This window comes from Pleurodeles waltl, chromosome 5 (assembly GCF_031143425.1).
Source record: "Pleurodeles waltl isolate 20211129_DDA chromosome 5, aPleWal1.hap1.20221129, whole genome shotgun sequence".
Lineage (NCBI taxonomy): Eukaryota > Metazoa > Chordata > Amphibia > Caudata > Salamandridae > Pleurodeles > Pleurodeles waltl.
In genome coordinates this window covers 1,329,673,191-1,329,697,716 of record NC_090444.1, presented here as the reverse complement: position 1 = coordinate 1,329,697,716, position 24,526 = coordinate 1,329,673,191, and the positions used below count along the sequence as shown (strand labels likewise).

At 40.9% G+C, this 24,526-nt stretch overlaps 1 protein-coding gene across 1 annotated transcript in view; it reads right to left on the bottom strand.

Moving 5' to 3' along the window:
• The window catches only part of TBX18 (T-box transcription factor 18), a 65,517-nt gene that overhangs the window by 31,297 nt on the left and 9,694 nt on the right, over positions 1-24,526 (bottom strand). Inside the window, exons 4-5 of the mRNA XM_069235589.1 lie at positions 17,837-18,008; positions 2,194-2,361 (exon numbers count right to left, since the gene is read on the bottom strand). Coding sequence (XP_069091690.1) covers positions 2,194-2,361; positions 17,837-18,008 — 340 coding nt within the window. The remainder of the gene's footprint in view (positions 1-2,193; positions 2,362-17,836; positions 18,009-24,526) is intronic.

Genomic DNA, 24,526 nt, shown 5'->3' with positions numbered 1-24,526 from the left:
TGAGAGAATTAGTGCTGCAGCAAAGACAGAGGACAAGCTACAGGACATTTGTTCACCTATAGCTAAGCAATGCAACTAAGCAATGTACCATGAGCTCATCCCCTGTATTATTTATCACAGTAAGGAAAATAAGCTGTAGACCCAGCAACAACTTCTGATTGGTTGAACTCTTCTGGAGTGAGTGTACATCGGTACAAGGTATATTGGGATGTTGACCATCACTAAGAATTCTGAAACATTGCAGTTTATGAGATGAATAGTTGCCCTGGATCTGAATGCACAGCAAAGAAGATGCAATGAAGATTTGGTTTGTTTGCTCTGAACAATCAAGTGAAGCATCAGACCTGTGGGGCTGCCTGTCTTTCAATCAGCTGCAACAAACTTTAGAAATAAGCTAGAATGTTACCTCACATGTTCTGTTTCAACTATAATTATTTGTACTAATACTAAAGAAGTACTATACTGCGGGCAAATGTTTGCTATTGGGCTATTTCAAGAGTCAGGGAGAGCTTAGAAAAATGAGGAAGAATTCTTATTGTTCCTCCTGCCTGAGGACAAGGAGGTAGGCTCTTCTGCATACTGAGAACCTTCCTCAACCATAGCAAGAACAAGCATTTGCAATGCAATGGGTCTTGCGTTTGCTCGAGTTTGAGCTATTGGCGCTGTAAATTCGTAACTGGAATTTTCTTGCCACATAAATTGAAAATGAAAAGTAAAACAGCTGACATAAGCGAGCAGTGCCATGGCCCCATCACCATGAGTGAGGAAAGACACAAAAGGAAAAAGAAGTTCACTTGCAGTCAAACGTATCAGCAAACGTGCAATAATCCATGCTACGGGGCAGTCTGCAAGGCGGTAACAAAACCTCCCTTACGAGGGATAAACAGAAAGCATTTACCAATGATAGCAAAGGATTTTTTAAAGGTGAGCCCATGAACGAGTGATAGTGATGGGCGTGCGGTGGGGGTGGCTAAAAGCCCACATGTATACCGACACGTCGGAAAAGCACCGATTGCACGCTGTTGTGCTCGACCTAAAAATGAAGGCTCAGGTCTAGTCTTGCTGTGAGAACCCGCTGACTTTCACTGAGAGGCCATCTGAGGTCGATATGTTGCTGCTGCTCTCCAGTCATACAGATGGCACACAAGAGCAAGGAAAAGGTCCTTTCATATCACACTCAAAGTTTTCAAAGTGAGAGAGAACCATTGCTTTTGTGAGGAGGAGGGAAGAGCTCAAGGGCCTCTGGAGTAAACCGGTGGCATTCAATGAGTTCCCTCTTCATCCCCTGTGGTCTTTACCATCATTTTCTCTGTGGCTATGATGTTTACGGGCCTTTACTGAATATCTCTGTTACCAGCCTCCCACTGCGAATCTGACTGCAAAGGTTTTGTCACCTCCATTCCCTTCAGAAGACTGCACTCGTCTTTTGTATGGGCCTAAATGACATTTTATCATGGAGTGCTTACCTGAGATTTTTTCACCACCTTGGATGTTTCTGCACAGCCATAGCAATTATGCATGTCTGGTGATGTAGCCACATACACCTGACATTCAACTTTGAGACCATTGAGCTGAGCTGGAATGTCTGAAGCAAACGCACACCACAAAACTTGTGTATGACTCAAAAATACCCTTGGAAAGTTTTCCAAGCTGATTACTCAGAGCAGACACACGTCTGTACTACGATAGTGATTTCAAAACACCATTGCTCCCAGTGCCATTTAAATAGGCATGCACACTACAGCACAGTACAGTACAGACTGCAACTACATGGGTGAAACATATTTAACTGTGAAACTATCCCTCATTAGTAAACTATTGAACAAAAACGTGACTACAAGTCGAATTATATTTTTACAACCATATTACCTAGAGTGGAAAATAAAATTGTTCAGTGGTATTTATGTGTTATCTGTATTTGAGTATCTATATCCACAGCATCCCCAAAGAGCACACAATCACTGATCAACCTATGTATATGGAAATCAAAGCCTAAATGGGCTACTTTGCAGTTAACTGCTGTCACAGTGCAATCTAGTCCTGAAGTAGTGTGGAATAGCTTTAATAGTCCCAAAAATGTAAATGTATTCGAAAATCATTCGTTCTACACACAATTTCATGGAGTTTGGATTATATTCATATTATATTCATTTTGAAATCTTCTGAAACAATGTGGAAAAACAAAAGATGTACCTGTTGGTTCTGGTACGCAGTCACAGTGGTAAAAATGGTTTCAGGGAAGGAGAAGGCCTTGACCCCTTCTTTTGAAGGAACAGGCTTTACAGGTGAAAGGTCCTCTCCGCACTCTTTGCGAATGACGTGAACACGGGGTTGATATTTGTGCATAGAATGAAGGATGATCTAAAGGAAGACATTTACAAAAAGGTTTAGAAAGGAAATTCTGCCAAATGATTGTATTAAACACTCAATACAAACATGTATTTTTGATCTTGCCCAATATTTCAAACTGGAAACAGACTTGCAAAAAGATAGATTGTAATATAGCTGAGGCTGTCATAATAGTACTCCGTTTAAAAATTACTAAATCCAGCTAAACACACTTGCTGCTTGTTTTAGACCTGAGTTAACTTCTTATTCTTCAAAGTTACTCTTCACATTTCTACGGAAAGAGGGTTTAGAGTCATTTGCGTGTATATCAAAAATTGTGTAGCGACAATATCTGTATTGTTGATAGTTTGGCGAATCTCAATACCTTCACTGATATTCTTTCCTGAAAAAGCTGCAATTTTACATCCAGTAAATTGATATTTGTCATCTCTCCCAGTACTGAAACACCCTCACCCTAGTGTCATCAGGCACCCCGCCTTTACTGTCAAACAGAACCTCAAGAGGCTCCTTGTCCACTTCAAACAATGTGCATCCAAGGAGCTTCCTGAATCGCCTGCCCTTTCTCCTTTCATCTGCAGACTAGAATTGGACTATTGACATAGACTCTTATGTGAAGTTCTTGTTAAGCATATATCCCATTGTATCATCACCTAAATCAACTGGATGCATTTCACCATCTACTACCATGCTCTTATGTACTGCCATTCATATCCAATTCAATAATATTTGTGACAAGGATTCTTAAAAATTAAAATGCATATTAATACAAATGTCTTATCAAATAATAATAGTCCTCAAAAGCAAGACATAGTTTTATTTGTTCAGAGCATGGTCATCACACCATAAGCCTGATAGCTGCGCACATCAATATAAAAAGAAGCATTTTATAAGCCTTTCTTTGTACACAAGTTTAAAAACCTGGTTCTGTGTGCGTTTGATCAAAAAAGCAATGCCATGGACATTATTTTTAAAAGTGTGTTATGTTGTGTAGAATGGTAACCAGGCTTTCCTTTTTTGTGACCATCTAGCTGCAGTCGGATTGAGGTTCAACCTGCCAGGTATCTTAAATTCAAAAAGCTGGTGCTAAAGTTGCCTTTGATTGGAAATGAAGCTGGTTAAGAGATTTCCATAGCAGTGATAAACTAGCTTCTGTTGTGATGAATGTGTTACGTTCAGTCAGTAACTCTATTTCCTATGATACAAGCTTACTATGCTAAAGTGTTCCCTGCTCTTTTATAAGCAAAACAATGTGAGTATTGGCATAAGAGTTCACGCTAGACAAGATTTCCTACCGAAGAAACTTTTTTAACATTAAAGTTGAGAACTACTTATGAAAAAACAATCTGGGTCTCTATCTTTCTCAAAGAAATCAGAAAGTCTATAAATGATTGTCTCAGAGAACATACTGCCAATGATGTTTTCATCAGTCACGGCTCAGTGAAGCATTCATAGGTAGGCCTGTAAAGTTTCAACTCAAGAGTCTTGAGATTCTTGATTCCTGCTGGTCCAACTTAAAAAGAACTATTAAAGAAGTAATTCAATGCTCTTTTACAATTGAAAGCAAAGGAGTCCGTTTTTAAACCTGATGTGACAAAAGTACTTGTTAAAACATCATTACAACTTTGTAGCAATTACAGATAATGTGATAAAATTCAAATGTCTCTACTAGACACACATGGCTTAACCATTCACAGACCTTTCTCGGTGTTTGGCTATATCACATTCCCCTAGTGGCTGTAAGGAGTCACTGGTGGTGTATAATGGAAAATGGAAGAATACAGTGATCATGCGATTCTGATATAGGGCCTGATTTTGACCTCAAAGGATGGGATACTCTGTCACAAACATGACGGCTATCCCGCTCGCCATATGACAAGTTCCATTATATCCTATGAAACTTTTAAAACGGTGAGCGAGATATCCGTCACGTTTGTGATGGAGTATCCCATCCACCAAGGTTGTAATGAGGCCCATAGAGTCTTTGACTCGTGTAATTACCTCCTACCCACATTTAAAGTATGAACAGAGACACTTTTTAAGCCCAGCAATTGGGAACTGTTTAATTTAGTCTGTGTCATAGTGTTTTTGTAAAACCATAAATCCAGATAAATTAAATGCCTGTACTCTCCTGTTGAAACAATTTGATCTGAAAACATATTTTTGGTGCATAAACATAGTGTAGTCATGGTTTTCATAAATCAAAATAAACCAAAAAAATACAAATGTTTGGTTTTCTTGGATCTTTGCAGAATTGAAACATGATACAGTTGTCTCCCTGAATTACAATCACAGGCTAATGCCTCACAATCCTCCATACATATAAACATTGATTATTTTGCTAATGGCTAATAATTTGCACTAAAAAAATGAGTGTTTAATGATAGTATTTATGCAGTTCGACACTGGACACTGTCAAGATTTTTTTCATATACGATAATTGGGCATACAAACACCACTAGCTAAAACTGTTCACAAGTTCTTTGAGTTTCATTGAATGTGTGTTATATTGAACAGATTAAAGGGAGTCTTTTACATGTTAAGAGTGCTTCACCAGACGTGATAGCGACCTAAAACGTAAACCTGTTTACAGAGTTGGCGTTTGCACAGTTACGCCTTATGGAGAAACTAAGTTTTGGTGCCTCCTCTCACCTGTCATCTTTAATTGTCATGTGTTGGAAAAATGGGAGGAATAGGAGGAAGATGAGGGGGGCAAGAGAAATAAGGACCATGAGAAGAAAAACAGGCAAAATGTGGATAGGGGTGCCAGCAGCCTTTGAAAACAATGCTGAGAACACTTTTCTTTAGAACCAGATCAGAAGGAGAATGCTGAGCTAACTCCTGTGCCTATCTGAAGATCACTGTGTTGGGCATGGGCCCAGCTCACCTGTGCCAAAAGCTGGCCCTGCATGTCTGTTTATATTAAAATTGGTGCTGCGATCTCAGTAAGGTTCTTGTTTATTGTAAAGAAGAACTTGCTTTCCCACGACAGAATACATAAAATATTTTGTAACATTTTGGTATAAAGTAATCTGAGGGCTTCATCTTATCATGTGACATACAAAAGTAGGCAACTATTTACAGCATACATAATTGTATTTTTTTTAAAGCTACAGCTCTATTAATTCAGTCTAATTGGTGACAGTGAAGCCAAGTGATTATTAATATCACTACTTTTCTATGGAACTGATAGGATGTGGCAGGTGAGATAGTAATGAATAGCTATCCTTTGGGTTATTGGTAGTACTAGTAGATGGTAACAAAGAAAAAAATCAAAGAGCAGCCAGGTGGCCCTGTTCCTCATCAAACAAGGCCTCTGGAAATGTTGAAAACAGTGCCTGAGGTGTAACTAAATCGAGGAAATAATGCAAACATCAATCGCAAAAAACGGGAATCTCAGATGACAAGAAGAAAGAGTTGCCATGAGCTCTGCTTTCTAATCTGGGAGCATTGGTGTTTGGTAGGATAGAAACTTACAGTTTTGGTTTCAAAAGAAATTGTATTATTTGCACCTGGTTTCCTTGTTGTAAATGCCAAGTGCCATTCATAATTTCTATTGTTGTTTAGGGTTGGCTGTTTGTTTGAATTGGGTTTAATGAGCCAGTGACATTTTCATTTTTTTTTTTGTTCAAGGTCTAGTTTGTAAGTACATGTTCCAACACCATTATTTTACATTTCTATCCAGTGGAAAACATAGATAGATAGATAGATAGATAGATAGATAGATAGATAGATAGATAGATAGATAGATAGATAGATAGATAGATAGATAGATAGACAATGTTTGCATTTTGAGTTCCTAAAACTTGAAATTCGCACATGCCAAGATGAGGTTAATTTATGCCCAAACTGCAGCAAATCTAAGATTTTAGATAAAATTGTTACATAACTCAATCAGCAGGGAGGTTGGTTGATACTTCTAAATATAAAATTTACATTCAAACGCTGCATAACTTTAATTTAAATGTTGTTTAAAGTATTTTAAATCATCATTACACCTTTTCAGTGTTCTATTCTGTTCTAAATAGACCCAGAACAATACCAGATGTGCAGGATTGACCTTTTCAAGCATGTTCTAGTTTCAAATTGTTACAGTTTATGTGGCAAACAAAATACTGTTGGCAGAGGCTGTCTTTGTGTCACTGCTTATTCGGAATACACAGGCTGTGATTGCCAACCACAGGTGTGGGTAAGGGTGTGCATGGTGAGCCCGGTCGCCTTTCAGGCAGTAAGAGTTATGCTTGAAGCGTGTGCAGCTCCATGTGAGGATCAGAGGCCCCCTCCTCCAAAACACACCTCTCCTTGCACTGCCTGTCAGAGGATATTCTTCGCTAGTCACAGGCTTTACATGCAACCTCCGCGAATAAAGTTGTGGGAACTCGCGTCCCTCAAGATCTCAATTAATTCCCTCTTTGAAGGAGGGCCAGTTTTACGCTCGTCTATTTATGGCACGCAGTTTCCCTGCGAGGGCATATCCTGTCTGAAAACAATTCCTTGGTCTAATTACTTGCAAAGGTATCAAGAATGTCTGCATTGTGCGGTTTGCTGAAAGGCCCGGGCTTACATCTGTCATGTTCCTGCAAGGAGGGGCAGAGAGGCAGAAGTTAATATCAAGAGATTTTGTCGTATTAGACGGTGTCGAATTGAAAGACCACGGAGCCCGCCCTGGGCCCTCGCGCGCGCGCAGGCCGAGTAATAAGCTTCAGCTGTGCGGGCGCTGGGGCAGAGGGCGCCGTAAATCAACGGCCGACCCCGCACGCCTCGCTCACTCAGGCCCAATCAACGCTGTGTCGTGTCAGACGGGGGCACGTGTGTCTGACCCTCTCTTCGACAGTGTGGGGCCTCGGAGTCCGTCTCAGCGCCAATAGACCACACCTCGAGGTACGTGTGCACTCTTCGAAGGTATTCACGTCCCTTCTCATTCTTTAACTCGGTTTAACTGGCAAGGACTTGCTGCGGTTGCGGAATTACTCTGCCTCCTAACTAGAGTAAGTAGTTAAAAGTGATTAATTTGCAAAGTGACCGGAATGTTGAGGCAAAGTGATATCCCCGTTCTGACAGGTTTCTCAAGGTTCTTACCCCAGTGACCAATGGCAAAGATATGTGAGTGATGTCGCCACCACTGTTTTTTCTCAAGTATGATTATATAAAAGCGTTGAACGCTGGTGCTTCGATTTTTCCAAAATGTTCACTATTTTGTGGCATAAAGGGCATTCGGGCAAGTTAAACCAGGTACAGTTTTTGTGCGCAATAAGAAATTCAGTATTTTGGTTCATAAAATCCACTTTCGAAGGGCCGAGTGCACTGGAAACTTCCGGTGTTTTCAGGTTTCCCACCCTTTTGAAACTAGATTAGTCATTAAGTGGTGCGTTAAATGTAGGGTTGCCTTGCAAAAGACCCCTACAAAGTTACTAGTTTGCCGGTATTCGCAACTTCGGTATTCGAAACATTAAACTTTGAAGTTAAAACAAGCTTTTGTACTACTACCATAATATTTCTCGCCTTTGTGGCTTATTGGCTTTGCCGGTGGATTTTTACCACACTGCACAGACTTTGCAGTTGTGCAGCGTGGCCAAACTTAACAAAAAACCTTTGGTGCATCATGTTGTAGGTAGGTACACCATGCATGTGTTTGTCTATAAAATGATGCATGTGATTTTTTGCCATTATTGTTTCTGATCAGAGTTGCATTGGTAACGCCAAATAAAATAAATTGCACAAAAGCATCATTTTTAAAACTGGCAGGTGAGGGGGGGCGGGAGAGCGGGCAAGCAACTCAGGGAGAAAGGCACAGTAACACAAGGATGTTGGGGGTGAATGGCAGAGCAACATGAAGAAGGTGGAGCGCAGAAGCAACACAGGAGAGGATGAAAAAAGCAACAGGGAAGGGCTGGAGGGGATGCATCAACAACTTAGGGAAAGAGCTAAAAGGAGGGGCTGCATAAACAACGAAGGGAAGGAGCTAAGAGCAAAATGGGGGTTGGGGAAAGTAACACAGAGGGTGCAGGAAGGGGAAGCAATGGGGAGAAGCACACAGGGGAGGGAGGAGCGTAGATAGAAACAGTGAGACAACAGAAAGCAACACAGTGTGCAGCAGGACAGACATACAGGAGGGTGACTGCTCAAAAACCTACACACTCTAAATGAGTGCTTCACACAATATTAAAAAGATTAGTGCATGAAAAGCAAGCAGTGTAAGCAGCAGTGCCAGCCAGAGATTTTAAAGAGGCAGTGCTCCATGAGAAGGGCAAACACAAGTTTGACATGCTGAGACACAAATAAGAAGCAGGCAAATGTGAGTGACATGGAAAGCTAGCCAAAGCGAAGCAATGGGTAGGCTCAAAGCCTCTGTATGTTCTTGGTATGCCACAATATGAATTCATTCAGACAGCACCTGCGCTATTTAGTAGGCTTGACTAAAAAAAAAAAAAACAGCAATTTAAGTTCCAAATCCTTATTCTGTGATTCTGGATTTGTGCAATTGTATTCTTGTTAATGGCACTTACGATCGTAGATCTTCTGACCCTGTTATGATTTTTCCTCATTTGTAAATGGTGACACTAAAAACACAGTGAACATTCAAAAACACATATCCAGAAAGCATTTGTTGGTAGTTTCTCTTCCTGGAAACCAATGCAGATCTGTGCCTCACACAGACAGGAGGGATAAGGTTCTTATTACGAATTGGACATTTCTGCATGCAATACCTATTGTCCCTGCTACAAACCAACACCATGGTAGTCAGTATTTATTGGGTGCTGTAATTATCACCTATCACAAGCTTTGTGGAAAAATGTTTTTAATGCCATTCACAAAGGGGAAGGGGTCCCTTTTGCGAATGGGTTAGCACCCATTTGAAATGGGTGCTAACTGCGATTGGTTTGCGACAGCGTTCATGGTCACAAAGCAATTTTGCATTGCACTGTGACTCGCAATTAGGAAGGGGACACGTGCAAACTGCTTCCTACATCTGGCCCATAGACATTAGAAGTTAACTTGCGCCCACCCTCTGGTAGCTTGACACAGAGCAGTGAGGGTAACTTAAGAGGCAATGTGTAAAGTATTGGTACAACACTTCAAACAGTAAAACAGTGAAAACACCACACAAAAATAATTCACACCACGTTAGAAAAATAGAGCTTAGTTTAATAAACAAAAATAAGACTATAAAAACAAAAGTTCAATAAGTAGAAGTTGTGATATGAATTTTTAAAGAATAATTGAAACTGTAGTGCTTAGAAGCAGATAGTGCCAACCGGGGCTATCTGGTCACACTAGACCAGGCCACAGTCAAACGTTCAGGCCGACTGCAATGGAGCACAGGCTGGCTACAAAATCCACGCAAGGCCTGCTGAGCAAAAGTACCTTGGTTCTTGAGATGCATTGGTTTCAATTGGACTAGCAATGTCAGTTCTGGGTAAGCACTAAAAAAATCTGGGAAACAATGCATCAGCGTTGATGTGAGGATGAAGGCGATGCACTGAGTCTGGACCACGCAGAGGGGCCCATGTGTAGTGCAGTTGGCATTGTGGTGCTCTGGTCCTCACAGCCGCAGTGCGCTGTTGATGAGAATGTGGTGATTTTGATCCTCACAGCAGCGGAGATGCAGTGGTGAAGCGTTAACGGCAAAGCATCAGTTCTGATTGGCACAATAAGGTCAATGCATGGTTTCTTTGCAGGAGCAGCCAGGAACACCCATTTCAAAAAGTAGCAATCCTTTAAACAGCACAGCAGTCCTTCCTCCTAGTAGAGTCTTCACAGATCCAAAAGTGTACTGAAGTTCTGGTGTCATGGGCAGTGCTTAATTTGTAAATAAAGAGGTGCTGGTGCTCAAAGCCCTTTTCTTAAACACGAGACTGCTTTAATTAAATCTGCCAGCACTGAATACTGAGGCAGCGTAATCATGAAACCATCTCGGGCCTCTTCAATCCATTTACGGCCTCCCCTGCCCCTTCAGCTCATCCTGCAACTTTCTACTTTCTCCCTCTATGACGCTTTTTAGTTTTTCCTTCTTCCATCTTTCTCATATGTGTCTTTTGCTCGCAGCAATTGCTTGAGGCTGAAGAATAAGCCCCAGCCCTCACAAATAAGTGCCGGTGCTCAGCACCGGAAACAACAAGCACAAATTAAGCACTGGTCATGGGGCCAGTACTTATATCCACTTGTGCCTTTGAATTGGGGGAGACTTCAAAGAAGGGTCTTTGAAGTGCACAGAGGTCCTTTCTTCCCAGCCCTGGCTCCAGACTACAGTAGGGGGTAATCAGTCCTTTGTGTGGGAACAGGCATTGCCTATTCAAGTGTAAGTGTCAGCCCTCCCCTCCCTGCCTGCCCAGGAAGAGCCATCAGAATGCAGTTGAGTACTCAGGCATACCTAACCTTCCTGTGTTTGTGGCTGTCTAGATGGAATGCACAAAGTGTAGCTGTCACTCATCCCAGACAGTCTGCTGGTACACAGAGCTGTAAGAGCTTAGAAATGTCCACTTTCTAAAAGTGGCATTTCTAAAATAGTACTGTTAAATCCGACTATACCAATAAAGAGGAGTTATCACTACTATTCCAAAGATATGAAGAAACGTGACACAGCCACTCCTTTCTAATTAGGAATCACAGCTTAAAGGTGTTTTAAGGAATTCTCAATGTTAATCTATGACAGACGTAGGCCTCACAGTGGTGAAAAATGAATTTAGGGGGGTTTCAGTACAAGGACATGCAACACTTAAAAGTACATGTCCTACCTTTTACTTACACAGCGCTTTGCCCTATGGGCTGCCTAGGGCCTACCTTAGGGGTGATGTATGTGAATTAAAAGGGGAGTTTCAGGCTTGTTAAAGTGTTTTAAAAGTCAAATTGAAGTGGCAGTAAAACTGCACACACAAGCTCTGAAATGGCAGGTCTGAGACATAGTTAGAGGGATCCTGGAGTAGGAAGCACAAGTGCTGCAGGCCCACTAGTAGCATATAATTTACAGGTCCTGGTCACATAAAATGCACTTTTACTACAGTCTTTAATTCCATATGCTATTTGAGGTCAGGCCAATGTTACCATGATGTAGAGGAGAGAGCAGAAGTACTTTAGCACTAGTTAGTACTGGTAAAGTGCACAGAGTCCTGAAACCAGCAAAACCAAGGGAGGAAAATGGAGGGAGGAAAGCAAAAAGATGGGGGAAAGACCACCCTAAGGGTGTCGGGTTTAACACCGGGGTTCCTTTCAAAACCTTTAAAAGTAAATGAAATACTCCAAATTTTGGCTGGATTCTTGTGTGTGCAGATTTCTAACTCTTCATAACCATGCTTTGTGAACCTGAACCCCAGGGATTTCCAGTTACCAATCTCTTTAAATGATGGGTTACTCTGGGGGGCATCAGTGATTTTGATGCCCTGTGACGTGGGAATACAAAATGACTTTGCTTTGCTCAGTAGCTCCTGGAACGCTGCGATGACTTGATGGAGTTCAGTACATTTTCAGGTGATTTGGATAACCATTATACTTTAGAACTCTTGGAATATGTGTACCAAACACTGCCATGCATAATTTCTCAGGATGATTAAAATATATGTCATGCACAGACTTAGCAAATCCTCATTTCTGAATAAAGCCTACAGTTTCATTCTCTATGTATGTAAAGGTTACTACAATGTTTAAATATTCCACTTTGGTCAGCAGATAAATATGTTTTAAATTAATCACAACATTATCAATAATGCACCCTAAAAGGGAACATAAAACATATGTCATGTACAGTTGTGCCTGTGGTACTCAGTGCAGTTGACTTCTTACTGATTTAGGGGCACTGAAGAGGTTCAGGTACTCAATGACTTAAGGATTGTCTGTAGATTTCAGTTCTCATTGTCTCAGTAGTCTAGAGAGTATCCAATATTATTAGCATCTTATTGTTTAACATATGCACCACATAAATTATAAGAGCAATACGATAATAAATGTACACAAATTGTGAACTAATAACATTTGCAAAGTTTTAAAATCACTGCATTTTGCAAGCTGATATGACATTGATAATTCCTATTTGGGAATATAATTAAGCTTAAATTGCATTTTCATTAATTAAGAGCATTCATTCCAAAACCAAACCCAAGCTAATAATATAAAACATGCTAAAATTGGAACACTAAACATTCTTGCAATCAATAGAACACACACCCCAGGCTTGCATTGGCAGTAATTCATCAGAACTGGCAAAGAAAGTTAAAATACATTTGAGACTATACATAACAATACTGATATAGTTACACAAAAGCATAAGGCAAGGCTTTCATTTGCCTTCTCTTTACAACTCAAGCCGACCAAATATAGCTTGTCGCAAGCATCTGTATCACTGGGGCATCTATTCTGAGGCAAAGTACAAATGCTTTATGACAAGTTGTCACTGCGAATCACTTAAAAATTAGAACAAACCATTTAAAGTGTAAACACTTGGTTCTTGTGCAAAACAGCAGCAAGTACCACAATGTTTCTTGACCCCCAATCCCACATTTTCAATGTTTAATCATAGGTTGGTAGGTTGTAAATGTTGTCAAGTAAAGCTGGGTAGGGTAATCAGAATTTTAAATCTAAAGTGCAACATGCATCTGGAACAAACCTTTCAAATACTTGTTAATGCTTGTTTAATTTGCAATGAATTCACAGCCAGTGAATGAATAATGTGCATATTCGATGCATAATTTACATTTCAAACTCAAGGAAGCATCTTTAACCATACCAGCTGTGTCACAATTAATATAAATACATAAATCTAGGATTTCTAAAGTGCAGGATCGTAGCAGAGATGACAAAAGCCAAGTTCGCTCAAACATTTTTTTACATATATTGACCAACTATTGTGATGGAATTCACCTGGGGTGATACTTCAAGAAATGCTATATTATAGGATGCCCCATAGCGGCTGCTATTTAATCATAGCCAATACATCATGGTGGCAAAAGCTACAATGTCAGATATTGACATCAAACCCAACTCCAAGAATAGTCTGAGAAGAGGCATATCTGGGACAAGGTTCAGAAGAGACCTTTAAAATGAGTTTTCTATGTTTTTCAGGCATCTATGGTTGCTATCTTACCGCAGCCCAGTGGCATATATTACTGCTGCAACATGTACCCAATATGTTAGAGATGAGTGGATTTTAATCCTTCTAAAGATTGGGTATTCAAACGATTTGGATGGTCAGTTTACTTAGTGAATTGATGTATGAAGGAAATCTGTCTTTTCTGCATGGTTGCCCTGCATTTTTTGCCTTTTGCTGGACCCTACATTTTTGCTGGTTTTACAACTCTTTGCACTTTAACCTTGGTAACCAGTAGTAAAGTGCCTGTGATCCCCCTTAAAACATGGTCAAATTGTCCTATTCTTAATGGGTATATTTAACATACCTATAATTCCCTTGTATATGATGCAAAAGGTACCCAGGACCTGTATGTTAAATGTCACTAGACGGCAGCACCTGCTGTGCAATCTACTCACTGGCAGTGTAAAACATGGCTTCCAGTGCAGCTTGACTGTAGCTTTGTAAAAACTGGGATTTGACATGTCAAAATAAACTGTGTTGATGGGTCAGAATGTCTCTTTTAAATATTAATGTTATCTCTATGCAGGCCTTGTAGTCCACAAGGCAGGGTGCTTGGTATTTATAAGTGGGGAATGTACAAATATAATGCTACCATGTTCTTACAATGACTAGCACTGAAAAGCTATTTTCGCTGTAGCAGGCCTAGCTGTTCTATGTAGAAAACCAGAGTGCAGAGTAAATACTGTATCCCGAGAATGGGGTTAGCTAGAAAAATATTTACACAACCATTTTCAATAGCTATTAAAAAGCCATTTCAATTGTGAAGTCTGATTCTTAATAAACATTGGGGAAAATGTACTTTTAGAAAGTCATATTTTCCCTACCTGAAGTTCCTGGAGGCTACATTTGCATTTGCTGTCCCATTCTGCCAGACAGTAATTAGCAGAGAACAAAGGCCAGAGTGTGGGGATGTGTGATGTTTCCTTGACAGGATGGCAAGTGGGACTGAGCCTAGAAACTGGATTAACTTCAAAAGAGACCTCCCCTGTCACAGGCAAATGTTAGTTGATGCCCAGACGGTGTCCTTCTTTGCTCTCCAAGCCAGGCAGGCTCTAATCACAGTGGACCTCTAAATGATACTACAGCGTCAAATCCTGCTGGAGTGTAAAATCTTGCTCTACTGGTCTGTTGGGTTTTTACATATGAACATTATGGGTGCACTTGAACGGAAAGGCAAGAGGATGCCAAAACAATTCTTTGGTATTCACTGACTGATTGCTGGAAAACCCTGCTTTATTCTATCTGACATCTGTCTCTGGGTTTATTGTGGGTACAGTGAGCGTCCCAAACTGAATTTTAGTGTTAGATGTGGGAGAGCATTACAATTATAAAGGTATACTCTCCACACACACCTGTGGCACTCACAGCCCAAGCTAAGATGGAAAAATATAAGTGCCGGTACTCTGTGCCAGAGTACCTGCTTGTTTCTGAGAAGTGCTGGTACTCTCCAATTAAAAGTATTACGGTTTTCTCGAGATGTGCCGGTACTCCCCCTCTCAAAATAAAAACACCCACTTTAGAATATTCCTGGATCTATGGAAGATCATAATATGATTGAACGTACTGTCTGCAACCTGAGAAGAGCCCTAAAGGACTAGTCCTGCTCTCTCTTTTACCCAGAACAAAGAAGTGGCCATCAAGAGTCATAAGGCTGACCTCCTGTTCAAGCTATAGTGATACATAAGCTACAAGAGGCTTTCCCTGGAACTATCCAGCTGATCAGTGGCAACTGGACCTGAAATGGATCCTGCTGTTGGCCTCTGCCTCACACCCTGTGAGTCTCTAAGTGCCACCCTTGAGATCCTCGAGGGCTTCAGAGGTGTACTCCTTTGGTGGATTATAGACTAAAGTCAGAAGGTAAAATCTTTGACCAAGAAGAACATGGTTGGTCCAACCCATGTTCCATTGCAGCCAGCATCCAATTGCTCCTATGTCCCACTCTACTGCGACATTTAGCTATCATATGCATTATATGCTTTTTGGCACTATTCCTACTTAAAATATATTTAACAAATTGCATTTCTAATTCTTCTTATTGGATTTTTTATCATGTTGGTGTCATTTTGTTTATTCACTTATTTTATTTTTTTCTAATTTAGTTTGGGATTTTTATTATTTTGCATATCCACGTTATTACTGTTTTGTTAATACTCCATATATAATGTACATATTACCCTAAGTTAAGCCTGTTTGATCTGTGCCATAGCTTCCATTGGGTTGAGGTCAAGTTAATGTAGTGATTTTGAGGGTTCATCCCGACAAGAGTTGTTATTATTTTTGGAGATGGGAAGCCATTATACAAAAAATAATCCCATTTCTTACAATGTACCTAATAGATTCTTGCACTCAGTGACTTGAGGGATTAATGTAATTGCTTGGTTTTATTACATTTTGACACTTAGTGCTTTGTTGTTACTCTGTAATATGTTATTTCAGGCACTGAATGGTTAGAGTACTCAGTGCAGTTGAGTACACAATGCCTTGAGAAGCTCATAAATTTTGCGACATTGGGTAATTCTTGTTCTCACTTAAATGAGGGCAAGTGTTTAGTAGATTTAGATACTGGGTGATTTGGTTGTCCTTAGTAGATATTACTAGACATTGGAAGTACATGGTGGTATGCACTAAGATTTGGCTCTCAGTGGCTTGAGGGAACTCAATATATTTGGATACTCAAGGGTTTGTGGTATTCGGTAGATAGAAATACATAGCCCTCCTGATGGAGGTGGGTAGAATTTGGCTCCCAATGACTCAGTCTACTCTTTATAGCTATGGGCAGTAGATTCAGGTGCTTAGTGGCTTCATGATTTGCTAATGGCTTACATATTAAGTGACAGAATGTTTGTCCTACAGCCCTGAGTTCTCCAAGAATATTGTTTCTGTACGTTTTTCTTTTTACCCTCAGAACACACAATGTGTGCTGGTGGCTTGAGTGAAACGGTATGCGACCTAGAGCAGAGCGCTGCAATCTGCAGGATCCCAAATGGCTTAGAAGAACTGCCAGCAGTGGTAGCAACTGACTATAGTAGAAGGAATAGGAATTTTACCAGTTACCTTAGGTGAAAAAGTTACCTACTGGCCTTTTCTGTTTTAAAAGTTCTGACAGTTTTTTTCCATTACGGTCATTCATGCAATCCATATCCTGTAATGACTTGGAACTAAAGGAAATTGTAAGCACATTATATGGTTTAATCTCAAGAAGACTTGCATGTAACAGCTTGGTGCTGAAGAAAATCACAATGGCATTTGACAGTTTTACCTCGAGCCCGCAACAAGATCACAGCTGTGACCCAGGGTGGGCACGTTTGTTCAAGTGGTAGGCATGAACTTTGGGTCCAAAGAAGCTTAAAAAAACAAGATACCCTCTCTCTCCCCAAACAAGTGCAAGTGAGTGTGGCCTCTGCCTAGATGTGACCATACGAATTCTTCTCCTCTTAACTCAAGGCACACATGATCAACTGCACATTGGACAACGTTACACGGATCATATGGGCTGGGGCAGTGTCAGCTCTGTCACTTTGTAGAGACTGTGTGCAAAAATGCACACAAGCAAGAGGGGCACCCAAACCTCAGCTGGCAGCACAAAGGAGGACAGGCTTAAACTTCAGGATTTAAAGGTACTATGCACAACTAATATTGTAGGAACCATATTAATTTCAACAGACACTGCATCAGCTACACCAATAGCATAGAGATAGCTGTATCTTGCCAGTATTATTATTGTTGGACCTACTGACTTGAGGTAGTGAATGAAGAATACACTTCAAAGGCCCTTGGGGCAACGGAATGTAGTTCATCATGAAGATCTCCTCATACCACTTGTAAGAAACCATAACAAACCTAAAGTTATGATAGATGGAGACCCTACCACACACAGTTTCCCAGTGATAATAGTGGGTACTGTTTCACTCTTTGCATTTTATGGGTAACATTTAACGGTGTGCTGTAATTAAGGTACTTTACCTTTTAATACAAAGCACTGACTGGACAATGATGACTTGTTATAAGCTGTACTGTGATCTGATTCTCTAAATAAAACAATTTCCCTGAGTAAGTCTTGGATCACTCTGCCTAGCTCCTAAAGACCCAAATGGTAAAGGGATATTCATGTTCAATGTTGGGGGCAACAATAGGGGACTGAAGATAAACGTTTTCTCACTCTGGTAGCCCATGTGCCCCCCATTGCCCAGGGACGCCTAAAAACGTCTCCCAACAGAAATCTTCGGTTTTCAGTGGCAGTAGATTTGGTTGCTCCATTACTTGGAATACTCGGTAGATTTGGTGTTTCAGTATCTAAAGAATCAAATATTCATTGACTTGGGATATTCGGTCAATTCTAGTTCAAAATGACAGTAAATGCAGTTACTTATTGGCAGTAGATTTGCTTAGTCATTGTCATGAGGTACTCACGTGGCCTTGGTCATCCAGTTCATTGTTGGTGAGCTTGAGTTTGTCAAAACTGATCACCTGCCTCATCCAGGTCTCCCCAGAAGCTGGAGAGTCCGGGTGGATGTAAACACGGGGAGGAACTGGTGAATCAGCATTTCCAGCTACCATCCACTTGGAGCTGTGATACACATACCTGGGTGAAAAATAAAATATAGCTTATTAACAGAGGCGCCAAACATATTCCCTTGTGAGATTTCTATTGGGGGATGAGAAATAGTAATGTAAATATTTTGCACAATGTGCTTAAACTTTATTAGATTTAGAAAGTGCGAACAATATTAAAATGGAGATAAAATCTTGTGACAAATGCAATAGGCAGAGGCTGTGGTCTGTCAAATCCTGGTGTCCAAGGACTGTATGTTCTAATCCCGATTACTGTTTACCCTGCAGAATATTAGCTCAGTGGGGACAGGAGAGAGGTAGGTAGTGTTTCACTGTGTGTATTCCCGTTGTAATGTGTAGTCTTTAGCTATGTATTTAATGTTATTTTGGTCTTTGTTGAGGTTTGAGTTGGTTTCTAGCAGATCACCACCAAGTAAGCCTTGGGCTGCTCACCTCTTCTATCCTGAATGTTAGCTGCTAAAGTGGTGTACTTGATGCTGAGTTTTGGATCCTGCTGTAAGGTGGACCATGGACACCAGAGGTCAAATCTCCTATTGTCAAAATTGGAACGTTATTGCTGTGGGGGGCACCATCCCCAAACCAATTCTCAGGTGTACACAGAAAAATATTATCATCAGTGTTGTTTAATATGTGGGTCATATGGTTGTGCTAGCTTATATTAGCATTTTCTCATAGGCGAATGTAAATGCAGCACTGCAGAAGAGAGCACTACAGAAAGCACTACCAACCTCCTACTCCGCGTGTGCTGGGGAGGGGCCGGTCATGTATCAGTGTGGCTCTGTCCCTGCAATAGAGGCCTTTCAGCGGTGCTAGCTGGTGGACAATGTTGAGAGAGGGGTTGATGACAGGGAATGAGCCAATGTCCAAAATTATGCACTAGGACTGGGACAGCCAGGGAGTGACAGGAGATAGGGAAGCGATTGGAATATTGTTCACACTGAGTACGCACTGTATAAGCAGCAGCACTGCAGGCTTCACTCATTAGCTGAGAACATGTGTAACACAGTCAGCAGCTTTTGTAACCTCTAAAACACAAAGAGTAGCAAATTGAGAGGGCCCTTATAAGCAGAACAGATACATGTGTGGTAGCATCAATACAAGCTCCACTCACAGTCAGCAGGTAAAGGGACTGAGGCACAGGGAGGTCTCTCCCACAGACCAGGTAATACCAGCAGCACGAAAAGAGGCATTTCTCAACAGTGCAAATACGGCACATGACTTTATGGGGGTGATAATCACTCATAAAGCAGGTACAACACTGGTCGCAATGTTGTGAGCTTAAACCACACACTGAAAAAGAACATTGGGGGCTACAACTTTAAAACTTGCTTCGCACACTGTGAAAAATGTAGATCATGGCAGAAGCAAAGACTCATCTCATCCCCCCTCACACACACACACTGTTGGTACAGCATTACATGGAGCAATAGTGAAAGGTCGCACACAGAGCAAAGGCTAAAGCAATGCAAGGCTTCCTCACACAAAAATAATTTCCTTGCAGGTTTCCTTCATACACAGAACTGATACAAATTCCAACACACACCGAAGTGGTACAGCATTTCCATCAACAATGTAAGCTTTCCTCAAAGACAACAAATACAGCACTGGTAAAATCAGTGAATGCTTCTCTCACACACAGGAGAGATATAGCAACACAAACGTCCCCCGTGAAACGAGGAGGAGGAGTTTTTCCTAACATGATAATGCCATCGAAAATTCATCCTAGAGAGCCCAACAATAGAAGGCTCCAAGTGCAAGCTTCTGTGTGCATCTGATCAGCCACCTTAAATAAACAGCGAGCAGAAAGTCCCTAGGCAGGCCCTAGGGCACCACAATGGGCCCTTGAGCGTTACTGAGGGTAGTCCCATTCCCCCAAAAATGTACACTTTAACTTTATTTTTGATGAGAGGGAAAGCATGGACTATTGAATAACAGTGTTCTTAAAATATTTTGGAGCATATTCTCTCCTATAGTATTCCCATTGTAGCTCACAAAATACACACCAAACTTGGAAATTAATTATAAGTGTATTTTACTCACGTAGGACTCGATACTGAAAAGCTGAAACCCACTCCTAAGTTACATACTTAATCATACTTAATCTAAACATGGAGTGGTTGGGGTTAATTTCATGCTAGTGGTATGTGTTGTAAAAAAAAAACTACTTAAATGTCTTGGTTATTCATTATCCTTCAGTGAATGCATTTGTGTTCCTCTAACATGAACTGATAACTTTATACACCAAAGAATACATATGTACAAGTAGCACACCATCAGTGCCTTATTATAGTGCACACTTTCCCCTAAACCAAGATTTTACAGGTTCAGCAAGTTTTGGTCAGTCTTTTTACCTTTCTTTGGTAAGGTACTTAATAGTAGTATCTTCTCCGTTTAGTATTTCTTTTTTTAATAAGACACAATTATCTTGTGAGAGTGTATTTACTAGTTGCACAGGGGACTCCTAATATATAAAGTCAGACCTTTACCTTCTCTTTTGAAAAAAGGGAGACGTGTGAATTTGTTTGCTACTTCCTGCTCACACTGCTTTGAGATTCTTACCTTACATAAGCAGAGAAGTAAGTTGTGCTTGGCTGTCGAGATGTACAGCCAAGGCGTTTTAGCTTCAGCAAGCAGTTTATTGCATTCATCCACGCTAATAGTTTACAGTCAACTAAATGATAGTATCGATGCCAAAGTATACAGATAAATATATAACATAATCTATTTCATACCTGCTGAATTGTGGAATCTAGATTACCTGGAGTATTTGACAATTATAATTGCATCTAACCTCTTACACCTCTCACAGAAATCACTTCTGGTCGGTTAAAGTACGCAATGTCCTCAATGAAACTTCTATTATTTTTTCTATATATATAAAACGTGCCTTCTATTTCGAGAAGGATATTTCTAAAATATATTTGATCACAATTAGAATGGTTTTTTTTTATGAGGTGGTCACTTTAATATTTTAATAGGCAATGCCCTGTTGTCTGGAAGAAGGTTTCTTATAGTGTTTATCTGAGTGACGTTTTCATTGCTATAAATGGCATCTTGAATTGTGAAATAATTTTTTTTTATCAGAATGCTTCTAAATGAAAATTAATTAATCAAAGATTCAGTCCTTTACACTATTACATCAAGGCGCGCAGACTGTTTTTGCCAAAAGTAAGTTTTTTTTTTTAGATTCGCACAAGTTTGCCCCATCGCATCTTTACAAGCCTTCTTCCTTACTTTACTACTTTGACTTCATGTGAATTATTGTTAGTGAATTAACCGAAATATTTTTGCTGAGCATTTTGGGGGATTTCATAACCATTAACACATATATCTTGCGAGGAAAACAATATTAGGCAACATTATTGTTGACTTACAAGAATAAACAGAACTAGAGCTAATGTAAACACTCGTCGTGATTGGCATATGTGTAAAAAAGAAAAAAACTCCAATGTCGTGGAGCTCGACCTCCGCGTTACGCTAACTACGGAATGACCATCTGGCGGAGTTTTGTGTTATTTATGGGCATACAACCAGAGGTGAATATAAGGAGCTAATGTCAGGGGATGAACTTAGGGGCATATTCTCCTACAATAAACAAATCGTATAAAGACATTGGGTTCTATCAGCCCAATTTTGAATGATTGTGTCCTGATGTCTTCTTCCGCTGTTCATGTAGCAGCACCATTTGCACTGAGGTTAAACGGGGTTGCTTGTACTTCGGTCTCTTTGTTCACAGACTGATGAACAAGTGAAATGGTGCTTTCTCTGGTGTCTGGGCCTTGCTTTCTCAATATTAGCGCGAAGTATCTCGAACACTCCATGTGCATTGCTTTCAGCACGTGGGGCTGCAGGGGCTATGCGTGTGTTTGCCCTTTGGCACCAAACCTTCTTTGATGGAAGCTGGACCGACTTGTTTTCGCATCTGCAAATAACTATGGAAGATTCCACCTATTTTGCCAAGACCTCGTGTGCGTGAACCGGGCTAGGAGGAATCGTTCTCTATGTTTGACCAGTTCCGTAGCCATGCATATGTACTGGGAATTGTAGATCACGAGCTCTAATGCTGCCAAGAGAAACGAAGCCTTCCATCTTTCCAAGGTCGATAAGTGAAATATCATTACCTTCGTATTTACAGATACTTGTTAATTAGAGTGCTTATATACGCTCGAAGTACTGCGTGAAACGCCTCAAAAGCTCTCCACTGCTGTTGTCTGTGATGTCACAAATGGTTTGAGAGCTCAGCCATGCCTCAGTAAAAGAGAATGAAATACATCGAGGCAGGCGCCCACGCCTCCTTCGGCCCTACGAGTCGGCGTGTGCCGCGGCCGTACATTTCCTATCCCAGTGTCTACAGCTGTGTCTGTCTTCTGCTTGACCTCACGTGGTCCAGAGTAAACACTACCCTCTCTCAGCACACCCTGGGACTCCGAAGGGCCGGGGCTTCGTGTGCGACCATCTCTGATGCTCATCCCAGCCTGCACCAGGCGGGATCGGGCCGTTTGTCTTTCAGCACCAAATGGGCGACTGCTGCCCTCGCCATGAGCTCAGGTCACACGGGGCGCCCTTTGCTGCCTGGTAACGCGTCTCCCACTGCTACATGTGTGCAGCCTTCTGCCCCACCATAACGGGAGCCCAACACTCAGCTCTGCCACCCACACACAGCACAACACGACCCCACAAGCCAGTTTACAGCTATCACGTACTATCGGTCAACCTGGCATCAGTGTACGTCTTACGTGTGTCTTCATCGTCCCTACACGAATTTAAGTTGTTCATTTAGTTAAAAAAACGACAGCTACCTATTTATCTATCCAGAACCAGACTAGAACAGGCGGACCACCGCGAGAGCACGCACACGCAGGGACGCACACACTTGCATATACACACAGACACTGGTGCGCACACTTACACACGTTCACACTCACGGGCACACAGTCTCTCCCACCCTCACATACTCAAATTCATGCATACATACATACTTGCATTCAGCGATGTGCCTGGCGTGCCATAAAGATGATGATATTTAATGATGATATCAAGGGTTAATCTCAGCGTAGAGATAAAAGAAAAATGAAGTGCGGAGGGGAATGAAGATACTATGAGCGCCGTCGTTGAATACACGGCCCGATTCCTCGTTTCTCTAGCATCAGAAAGGACCTACTGCAGAACAAACACGCCAGAACAAAGGTTCAGGATAAAGGCATGACTTTAAATGATATTATTCTAATACCTATGTGATAAAAAATGATGCGATGTTCTAAGCATCACTCAAACTCCGAATCCCATGGTGCTGTTTTTGTTTTTTGTCTTTCAGTTGGAAGTAAGCAATACTTGAGAGTTGAAAACACATGGAATAATATTATTGAAATCACCTAAAAGCAGGGTGTTTTTTAACATTTAGCAAGCCATTAAATGTGACTGCATATATATATAAGAGTGGTGTCGTAACGCGTATCGGATTAGCTGCATCGATGGATAATGCGTACCTAGAAATGGCCACTCTGCGCGTGGGCCTCCTTTTTGTCCCCCTTTTGACTTTATTTTCTCTACAAATCTGCTTCCAGGTATGCATAATGACCCTTCCATTTACACCGGAGATGCAGTTTATGATGCGGGGAGTGATTATTTCATTCGAGGATTACATTCTAAAAATGCAAACCACGATACATAAAAAGGCACCATAAATTCGCGCATGAAACAGAGATAACTGTACGTGACGCTGTCATCGGTGGTACAGTCTGTGAAAAAGATCACTACAAAGAAATGCCAAAATGCACGATGTGTGATAATGTGTTTAAGACCAGTGCTAGCTGCTATGGACAGTCTGGCCGCCTAAAAATAGGCACTTCCTCACTGCCGTTTTCGTACCAGTAGGCACATGGGTGTGAGGAAAGTATCCATCCATACCTAAAGATAAAACTGCAAACACCTGAGATCAGCTCAAGCAAGTCACACGGACAAAAATAAACATTTTTTTACGCCATTTCTAAATGTAACACACCGCACTCACGGGTGGTGGGCGGTAATTTAAGACCACATAAACGTGAAAACGCTCTCAGACGGTTGTGTTGGACTATGGGATGTTCTCTGAGGTTCAAAATGAAAAGACGCGGAAATTTCCACAATTGTGCAAAGAAGCCAATCACAGGTATTGGAGACATTGTCCGAGACCACAATGGAACCCAAGGCGCACCATAACGGCAACACAAGCTGCAATGTGCCCACATGCAGCTGACTTATTATTTTACATATATAAAGAATTAAAAAACTTAAAATATAGGGTTCGAGTCACGTACTCAGCTCAACATCCTGTGATTTTGGGCAAGCCACTAAATCTCACCGTGCCCAATAAAAAGATGAAAAGTGACCTTGTGTAATGGTGCCTAAAAAATAATACAAAAGTAATCAGAGTGAATTTAAAGCACTACAATATCTCCCGTTCGCGTTAGATAATAAAAAAACACCTTTTTTTTTTTTTTAAATGAAAGTGATGTTTAAAGCTGGCACATTTAAAAAAGACTAAAGTTT